This window comes from Sceloporus undulatus, chromosome 4 (assembly GCF_019175285.1).
Source record: "Sceloporus undulatus isolate JIND9_A2432 ecotype Alabama chromosome 4, SceUnd_v1.1, whole genome shotgun sequence".
Lineage (NCBI taxonomy): Eukaryota > Metazoa > Chordata > Lepidosauria > Squamata > Phrynosomatidae > Sceloporus > Sceloporus undulatus.
Window position 1 is genome coordinate 86,429,902 of NC_056525.1, and position 10,505 is coordinate 86,440,406.

General features: G+C 39.0%; 1 protein-coding gene across 2 annotated transcripts in view; it reads right to left on the minus strand.

Annotated features, from left to right (window-relative positions):
* OMA1 (OMA1 zinc metallopeptidase) overlaps positions 1-10,059 on the minus strand; it is a 61,553-nt gene extending 51,494 nt beyond the window's left edge. For both annotated transcript variants that reach the window (XR_006103554.1, XM_042463772.1), the window contains exons 1-5: positions 9,906-10,059; positions 6,928-7,457; positions 2,943-3,171; positions 744-917; positions 537-644 (exon numbers count right to left, since the gene is read on the minus strand). Coding sequence is in view for 1 of the 2 variants with exons in the window: in XM_042463772.1 (XP_042319706.1) it covers positions 537-644; positions 744-917; positions 2,943-3,171; positions 6,928-7,421 (1,005 nt within the window). In the remaining variant the exon portion in view is untranslated. The remainder of the gene's footprint in view (positions 1-536; positions 645-743; positions 918-2,942; positions 3,172-6,927; positions 7,458-9,905) is intronic.
* Positions 10,060-10,505: the final 446 nt, after the last annotated feature.

Here is a 10,505-nt window from a genome sequence, read left to right on the forward strand (position 1 = left end):
AAAGAAGTGAAGTGAAATGTTTATTTTTTTAAAAAAAGGTATACATTTATATTTTTACTACCTGTTATAGAGAATTGCTAATACACATTCCCATAACTACAACAACCATACTAATACTAATAATCATACCAATTAAACTGTTAAGCAAAAGTGATTATTAATAATAAAATAATTAGTCTAAAGATAAGGTAAATATATTAATTTAAGATATTTCAGTTTGGATATATAAAAATAGCTCCCACTTTTATTCGTGATAAATAGACACAACTAGAAACATGGGAATAACAACATATTGTTGTGTTATCTTGGTTGCTTTTTCCAAGAATATTCACTATTCAATTATACTACACAACTCTACACAACAGATAACAGATTATGTCAATTCAATAAACAGCACTATGCAGTCTTAACTATATAGCATCCTGGCCCAAGGTGAGCTTTTAGCCAAATATGGCAACCTCCACACTGCTGACTGCACCCTCAAGCATCATTTAGCTTTATGAAAATATGTCAATATTTAAACAGAACATACTTACAGCATGTCCCAAAACAGCATGAGCAATTTCATGTCCCAAAATGAAAGACAGCTGATTGATATCTGACACTGCTGTCAACATACCAGTGAAAACAAAAATTTCACCATTCTGTAGGCAAAAAGAAAAAAACATAAACAACTATTTCAATAGTTTCTTTCACAGATATGATGTATTGTAACATACCCTTTACCTTCCATGTTTACTTACAGGAAGTACAAAAGCATTAATGCCTGGATCTTCCACCACGTGGATCATCCATTTGAATTCAGAGACCTGTGGGACATCTTTGTTGCTTTCAGACAGGTGAATAACAGCTTTTTTGACCACCTGGTAATGAGGGTCTGTTTCTGGCAACATTTTGTTTTTAAACTCTTCTAGCCACTGGGGGGGGGGGGGGGGGAGAACAGTGTATTGATTAAATTAGATAATTCAATCAGCACTTGATACATAACCCTACACATAGATATCCATGGAAGAAGTATGGCAAAGATATGAAGAAATCTAATTCCAAAAAAAGAAATGTTCCCCAACATACTGGTTTACTTGAGATGAATTAAATTTTCTAGAATACAAATTAAAGGATCTGCTCAAGCAAAATGATTAACTCAAGATGAACTATATACTCATATACATACATACCGTACATATAAGAAGATCCTTTTTTCCCAGGCTGGCTACAAAATTCCAACCTTAAAGGATCCTGCCATTTACCTTGCTGTTGTTCCCCCTATTCTTTCCATGCTAGACTGGATACTGGGCTTTGGGATGACCACTTTAAATGTGAACTTGTGGTAGTGTTGTTGTGTGGGTGCTTTAGTTTGCTATGCATGGCCTGACTTCAATTCAGGCTTGACAGCCAGCCAGAAACAGATTTAAAACAACAATAAGAACAGATTTATTAAACACAGTATTAGAATGCAATATACTCTTAATATTTTATTCTTTAGGCTCCACAATGTCATAAGCAGAAACCTCTTCTTCATCAAAACCAACTGTGTCTCTATCAGCTCAACACTGTCAAGTACCAGCTTTAAACCCTGTCTCAAACCCAACCCTATCTGAAAGTCATCTTCTCCCTAGCTTGGCATAACTATTATACACAGTACACATAACTTGGCATAACTAGTGGAGGTGCAGAAGCCATGATCTTTTGTGTTTGACTAGCATTTGTACTGCTGTGACTGTGTGCCACCTTTCTGACTTATGGTGATCCTATCATGGGATTTTCTTGGCATGATTTATTCAGAGGTTGTTTGCCATTGTTTTCCCCTGAGACTGACAGCATGTCACTTGCTCAAGGTCATCAAATAGGCTTCATGGCTGAACTGGATATCAAACCCTGACCTCCAGAGTTGTAGTACAACACTCAAACCACAATGCCACACATAAGTACTACAGTAGCCAAACACTGTACAAAAAAGGGCAGGGCTTCTGGACTTTCAAATGCAAAGTTATGCACCAGAGGGATGTCAGCAGGTATAGTTTGCATGATTTGCTAGACCTAACATTTCTTTTTTCAAAGTAACTACTGAAGGTCTAACAACCCTGTCCTCTTTTTTTTCATCTAATCATACTAGTCTGTACTGTTCTGGTCAACCAAAATGCCAAGTACAGTATAGGACTGAACATGCTCAGCCTCTGTCTGGTCTCCAAGAAATGATAAAATAAATATGGACAGGCTTATTCCTCAGTAAAATGCCTACTTTTTTCATGAATCTCAGTAAGAATGCTCCTAGGGCAGTGTAATCTGTCAAATTTTGTTGCACTGCAACTCGAAGCAGTCTCATACAATGCAACCAGTAGTAATAAATGCTACAGTCCAACAACATCTAGAGGGCTGCATGATTCCTGCTCCTTCCTTAAAAGATCTACTCCCGAGTCCATTACACTGCTATGATGAATGGACCTCTGAAGCTTCTTCCACAGTTCACAGACCTTCTAGTAGTAGCCAGCACTTCTCCTTAACTTAAGAGAACAAAATGCTAAGATCTGCTGTCTTCTGTTATGCTCTTCTTCACATGCATTCCTACCATCACTCAACCACTAGTGCATCTAAGTAATTCAGAGACTATGTTCAGAGTTTATTCTTCATTCTTAGATGTTAATTACTGAGATTATACATTTTGCTTGGCAAAGCCCAGCTTCTTAATTCATAGCAACTCATCCTGCAGGTCTGGCAAGCTTTCCTTTTAAAACCAGCCTTGAATGACGTATGTACTGCAAAAGAAAAATGAAGCATGTGTTGAACTGTGCTTTGTATTCAGACAACAGCTCCAAGATCTGGAGCAGATGCTTATAAATATTTTTTTTAAAAAAAATAATCAATCTGTAGTTCATTAATTATGCTAGAAGAAAAGGGTAAACTTTGATTTTAATTTTTTAAAATATTTTTGAACAACTACCTACCATGTTATACTCAATCTGGGACAATTCAACAAAATGTTCCTTCCCAAACACCAGAAGCCGAGAACGTCCAGTGATTGGCGTCTCCTCCAAATGGGTAAAATAAAACATGATAAATAAAACTCCAAAGCTACATAGACTAAGGGCTATCTTCCATTTATTTCTTCTTGCAGCTTCTTTAAATAACTCCTTCTTGTTTGGGGGAAGTGCAGCCCACCATTTTCTTATGCTCCTGCAAAGAACAAATATTTGAAAAGTTCAAGCAAGCAAAGGCAAAAAGAAAAGCAGCATTGGCCCAACACATTTTGCTGCTTGGGGCAGATCAGCCAATGGTGCCCCCTCAGCAATCATCCATCTTAAAGTATATAGTACAGGAGGCCCTTGGTATCCATTGGGATTTTGTTCTAGGACCTGCTGTGAACACCAAAATCCGGGGATGCACAAGTCCCATTAAATACAATAGATAGGTAAATGATGTCCCTTATATAAAATAACAAAAACAAGGTTTGCTTTTTCAGATTCTATATTATTTTTTACTATATTCAAGCCATGGATGCCTGAATCTGTGGCTAATGAATCTGCAGATACAGAGGGTGAAGGGTAATCAAATCATCCATGTTGTTTTGGAATAGGAGGCAGAAAACCTCACAATTCTCACCCACTCTTCAAGACCCAAAAGTAAAAATACAATAATGATAACTATTTGTTCTTCTTTCGTGATACCCAAAATTAGCTTTCTCACGTAGCCTAACACTCTGGCTCTGGCAAATAGCAATCTGCTTCTAAATCTCCATTCTGATTCATGCTATGGCATTATACACTAAAGTCAAAGATAAAAACATAAGCAAATATGGCCACTCCTGGCAGGCGTTCCAAATATAGCCCACATATCTGCATACAAATAAATGGAACAGGAGAAGTACAAAATCAACATGTTTGAATGCAAATCATGTTCGTCACATTGAAGTAAGTTGGAAGAAGCATTCAAAAGAGGTTGAAGTGACACACTAAAGCACATTTATACAACAAGCTTTGAGGTAACAATGAAATTCCCTTTGATATATCAGTAAAATGACATGCTGATGTAAAAATGAGGAAAGATAGTAGGCAAGAAAACACTGTGGGTTTGTAGGAAAACCTGGCCTACTGAAGGAGAATTTTCTTTTTATATTTAAAAACAATATCAAATAGGTAACCCATGTTTAAGGACTCAAAAAGAAGGAATGACATAAAGAGGGCTAGCCTGGTGTTGCAGTTAAGAATACTGCACTGGAACTTCAACTATCCAGAAAATATACCCAAGGTAGCTGTGCTAGTCATACAGTAAAGTACAATAAAATCCCAAATCCACAAAACAGCTATATCTTTATTGGACCAACCAAAATGCACAAAATACATGATGCAAGCTTTTTTGAAGATTTACTGGCTTCGGCATCAGGCAAAGATGTTAAAAATCAAACAGGAGGGGGAAAATGACAATATTGGAGTCTACATTTCGTCAATATGTTGTTATAGTTGTTCTCAGTTAAGACTGTACAGAGGGATATCCATGTACACAGAGGCCATTCCTTCTCCTTGGCTATGTGGATTCTTGGAGACAAAAGAGTCATAAATCCAGGAATTAAAATGTAAACTCTATTAGCAATACAAAAAGGAATCTCCTTTGAGATCCAAGTTGTTTCTGTCCTGTGTGAGGTTACCCACATTATCCAGGTACCCTTGCCAGGAGTGGCCATATTTGCTTATGTGGTTGCCTTTGACATTAAGGGTACAATGCCATAGCGCTAGAGTAGAGTTTAGGCTATTTGCCAAGGATCACCTTACCATTAGGCTGAATGAAGAAAATATCCAAGTTCATATCATCACAGAGTTCACTGTGCAATCCTGGGTTAGAGACTGACTTAGTTCACTTTTGGTGAGGATAAAAGGTGGAAGAATAAAACCATGAACATTGCTTTAACCTCTTCTTCTTGAAGCCTATTTACACAAACTCCAGTCCAGAAATACCACGTACAAGGTTAAGTAGTAATCATCACTTCTGTTTATAAATCAAAGTGCAATGAAAGCATAAACACAATGTCCTGGATTTCTACAAGCACTGCATTACACTATGAGTTGGAATATCACAGGAAATATATGTTATCTATGTATGCTGATACTATGGATTATTGTGCATTAGCAGCATATGTTTATGTCACATAACGCATGGTAAAGACATGAAGATGGGTCTTTTCCCCACCTAGGCTGTATCCACACCATAGAAATAATCCAGTGTAACCTCACTCTAATTGCCATGGCTCAATGCTATGGAATTCTGGGAATTATAGTTTGCCATGGCATCTGAGCTCTCTGACAAAGAAGGCTAAATGTCTTACAAAACTACACATCCCAGAATCCGCAGCATTGAGCTGTAGCAGTTAAAGCAGGATCAAACTGGATGATTTCTGCAGTGTGGATGCAGCCAACTGTTAGTTAAGCTACTGAGAAAAAAATGACAGGGTGTTTCCAAAATCCAGCTAACTGCACACAAGCTCTCCAAAGCAAATTCTATAAACCACGAACGAGAATGAATTACTAGAGTCATTAATAACTGTAAGAAGAAAACTATAAACAGTAACTCTACGTGTGAAAACTTAAAATGTTTCCCAGCAACAAAGAAGAAAGAATGATTACATTCCTTTTTCATCTTCTGTTATAAACAAATATACAGCTTAATTTAAAATACAATAATGTGGCATATTGCTAAGAGCATTTAAGAGAAAGATACATTGCACTGACAGCACAGAACTAAAAACACAGGAAGAACATCCAGCATCTAAACCACAAATTGGGTGTGATTTTAAACTCATAATGTTTAGACAGCATTTCTTCCTTCTGTTTGTTTTTCAAAAAAAATGACTAACAATGTGATATACTTGACTTCAGCTGTACTTCTTACATGAGACTTCTTAAATGCCAGGCATTTAAAATCTCAAATGAAGGAAGTGGTCAGACCTTCTAACAACCCTAACTTAATTATTTTAAATTGACAACCCACAAAACAACATGCCACCAAGAAGCAGCAAGTGCTTTCAAGATATGCAGCCATGGGGATCCATGAGGTGTAATTTGCCATCGGCCTCCTCTTGGCCAAGAATAATTTGATCCCACCCAAGAGGTGAATGGGCAATACTCACACTCTCCTTCCTACTGGTTTTTGTTAATCCCCTTTCCAAGAATCCTAAGTATTACTATCAACTGAGTACCTGCCTCTCGAGGAAACAGACATGGTCTCAAACTATGGGGGAAGGGGGAGGTACCACAATGCTACTCTGGCATCCTTTGTGAGATGGGGGTGGAGGAGAGGAGATATTCCTGTAATGAAGGAGTGGGAAACATTGCTCAACTACAACTGTCATGATTGACTAGGATTAAGAAGAATGGCAATCTAACATCTGCAAGGCTACAAATCCTCTCCACTCTTTCCAGTTTAGGAAACATCTTAGGAAACTAGAATGCACTGTTTTACCCTGACTTAGGCTGCATCTGCACTGCAGAATTAATGCAGTTTGACACTGTTTTAACTGCCATGGTTCAATGCTATGTTATTTCTAAGATTTGTAGTTTTGTGAGATATTTAGCCTTCTGTCAGAGAGCTCTGGTGCTACAACAAACTATAAATCCTAAAATTCCATAGCATTGAGCCATGCCAGTTAAAGTGGTGTCAAATTGCATTATTTCTGCAGTGTGGCAGCAGCCCAAGAGGGATCCCAAACTCCTTCATCAAGTTTGAAGAGAGTCAGGAAGAAGAAAAGGAATTTTGATTTTTTATATATATATATATATATATATATATATATATATATATATATATATAATGCATGTTGTAGCAAGTACTGAGCTCTCTTCAACTATCTGCAAGGCTCCTTGGCAACAGCATAAGCATGCCACACAGTTTACAAACAGCTGTTTCTATAAAATATGTGCTCAGAGCAATATCAGTATTTACCTCCCCAGGATGATAGCAAGAAGTTTCTGAACTGGCTTCAAGATGACCCACAGGAGTGGAACTGGAGCAGCCTTCAGTGCTGGTGACCCATGAAAAGGCCTGAAGATCTGGACATTGTGAACTGTGGCAATGCTGCATAACGTCTGAGAGGGAAGTCGTCCCAACAATACTTCATTTTTTCTCACCTGTTGCTGAAGGAAAGCAAAAGGCCTTCTAGAACAGCTCTGTGCAACTCTGCATAGTTCTTCATGCTTAGGATTCAAAAAACACTTTTGATTTTTATCAATGACATTTCTATAAATGCTGGAACTATCTGTCATGAGGTAATATTTTATGCTGGCATTTTTATTCCATGGCTGGCATTTAGTTACATAATACTGGTGTCCGTTCAAGGCTTCAATGGAAAATGTGCAAGGATTAAAGCACTTCTGCCAATTGGTCAAAGACGTCAGATGAATGAAAACACAGTTCCTTGACCTGCTGAAGATAGCCATCTCTCATCCTTTCTCACATGTGCTCCGTCTTGTTTTCTAAATTAGGAACATCAAAAAACAAAATACAGTAAAACATTAATGAGAAAGCAACATATTCAGGGATAGTCATGTTGGCCATGCAACAAGATATGTGCAACCAATTCCAAAATTCACATAACAGTGATACATTTATTGGTCCAACTAAAATGCACAAAATACACTGTGCTAGCTTTTGAAACTTCACAAACTTCCTCATCAGGCAAAGATGTTTAAAATCATACAAGAAAAAAAAAGTGGTGATATTACAGGCTTGCATTTTGTCTCAGATGTTACTTCAATTGTTAAGATGATCTGGAGGGAACCCAATGTCGGCAGAGGCCACTCTCCTTTTTGGTCATGGGAGATTGGGGGCAAAGGGCAGTAAAAGGGAGGTAATAGTATTTCAACAGCTTTAGCAAAAGCAAGTGTTGAGGATAGGCAACTTTATGTTCTTCTGTTTTTTTTAAGAGACCTCAAATCATGACCAAATCTCCAGGGTGAGTTTATCAAGCTGTCAGAAAGCAGTAGCCCAGTTTAGACTATAGTTTGTCACACAGGAGAAATCCCATGCAGAAACGGGGGGTTAAATCGGACAAAATCCACAAAAGCGGGATTATTTTCACATGACGTCATTGTTGAAGTGATGCTGACCCAAATGGAAAGTAGACAGAAAGTAGACAAAAGCCGCTCCTTTTTACTTTTGTCTACTTTCCATTTGGGTATCCACTAGGGTTTGGTTCCAGGACTCACCTCTGTGATGATGATGAAGATGATGATGATGATGATGATTTCTTACCCACCAAAAATACCAAAATCTTTGGATTCCCAAGCCCCATTGTGGAGCTTTATAAACAATTATATTTATAAATATATATATACATTTATATATAGAGCTTTATATACCATTATACACAATGGCATAGTAAGATGGTTTCCCTTATATAAAACAGCAAAACCAAGCCATTTGGGGAGGGGGGGGGGAATTGGTGAATATTTTTGAATCATGGTTGGTTGAATCTGTGGATAATGAAGGGCCACCCGTATATCTATTGCCTGTTTCAAAAATAGCCTGTTTGTGTAGCATCACATGCTTTGAACCCATTCTCTCCGATATGATGCATGATAATAAGTCTCTGCAGTAGTAGTAGTAATAATAATAATAATTTTTCTTTATATTTCCCGCCTCTCCCTGCAGATTGAGGCGGGATTACAGTAGCAGATACTGAGCTAGATGAATTGTGTTCAAATATAGTTACACATGCAATAGGGGAGAAAAAAGCATAAACAACCTGCCTAGTCCCTATTAGAAGAGAAATATGAATCACAAAACTGTGTGTGTGAGAGAGAGAGACAGTGAGTCTATATCTATCTATCTATTTGGTGCTGTTTCCCTCCTCCCAAAGTGTCAATGAAAACAATGAAGCAACTAATTGGGGGTGTCTTATAACACAATTTGAAGATAAGAAGGCAGAGGGTTAAGCAGCCAAAGGCTCTTATGCTACTTATTTCCCCAACCTCAAGATAAAAGGATTAAATATTAAATCTAATTTTAAATTTTGGAATCAGCTTTAAAATACTGTAGTGTTTTAATATTGCCTCTCTCAACATTAATTGCTTGGAAGTCTTTAGGCAAGTACCTATCCTCTCCTTCATTTCCCAGTCTCCATTTACAAAAGTGCATTAACAAGTGGGGGGAAACACCAGGATCTTTCCACAATGCACAATTATGGTGTTATGATGCCACTTTAATTTCCTAGTGACAACCTATCCTATGGAATCCTGGGGTTTGTAGTTTGGTGATGTGCTAAAACTCTCTGAGTAGGAATTTGAAGCTACCTTTGGACAATATAACAGTATGAGTAGATCTGGTGAGGATGAATAGGGCTGGGTTAACTCAGCTACACTGTTATTGTGCTGCTATTCCACTTTGACTGCTCTGGCTGCCTCCTGTTGCATTCTGGGATTTGGAGTTTAAGGAGGGGGCATTTAGAATGCTCAGCCAGAGAGCTCTTGGGCCTCAATGAACTACAAACCCCAGAATGCATCAGGAGGCAGTCAAAGTGGAATAGCAGCACTATAAAAGGGTAGTGTGGCAATAAGAGCCGATGTCCTTGCATCCAAGGAGGGCAAAGCATTGGAAAATGGAGGCCGTTCAAACAATAATAATAATAATGTAGGGCACACCCAAATAAAAGCTCAAAAGAAAAACACTCCTATAAATGTAAATCTATGGAGAGAAGGTCACAAAATGGAGGACAGCTGAGAGGAAGGAAGGCAGAGTTTTGGTATTTGCTCTCTAAAGCAGCGCTGTGAAGAATCTGGGGAAGGGTCAACAACAAACGCTGCACTCTGCTGCCACAGCAAACGACACTTCCCAGAATGCCATCGCCTTGAGCCCTGGCAGCTAACGCGATGTTAAACCGAGTTATCTCTGCAGTGCGGACGCAGCCCTGTTCTTCCACCTACCAGCAAGGACGGAGTAAACTAATCCCAGGCAGTGGCTGCGGGATCTTAAAGCCAACGTGAAAACTGGCAGAGAGAGGAGCCTCTTCCCTTCCTGCCTGGGAGGCACCTCCCTCTTTCGTAACTGAGTCTGAGGCCGCTTTAACTGACCTGCCTCAATGCTAGGGAGTCCTGGGAACTGTAGTTTTTGTGAGCCATTCGGCCTCCTTTGTCAGAGAGCTCTGGGGCCACACAATAAACTACAGTTCCCATGATGCACTTGAGCCAGGGCCATTCAAGGGCTCTCAAAATGGATTATTTCTGCAAAGTGTTTCAAGCCGTTGTTGTTGTGTTGAGGCTGCCTCAGGGTGACCAGCTTTCAGTGGCTCCCCAGGCTGTGCTCATTTTGGACTTCACCTCCCAGAATCCCAAACTATTGGCCAGCATGGCTGAGGCTTCTGGGAGATGAAGTCCAAAAGCTCTTAAAGGGCACAGTTTGGGGACCACTGAGATAACCACTACTCTCTTATAGTGCTGCTATTCCACTTTGACGGCTCTGGCTACTTCCTGTTGCATGCTGGGATTTGGAGTTTAGGCAAGAGGCATTTAGAATGCTCAGCCAGA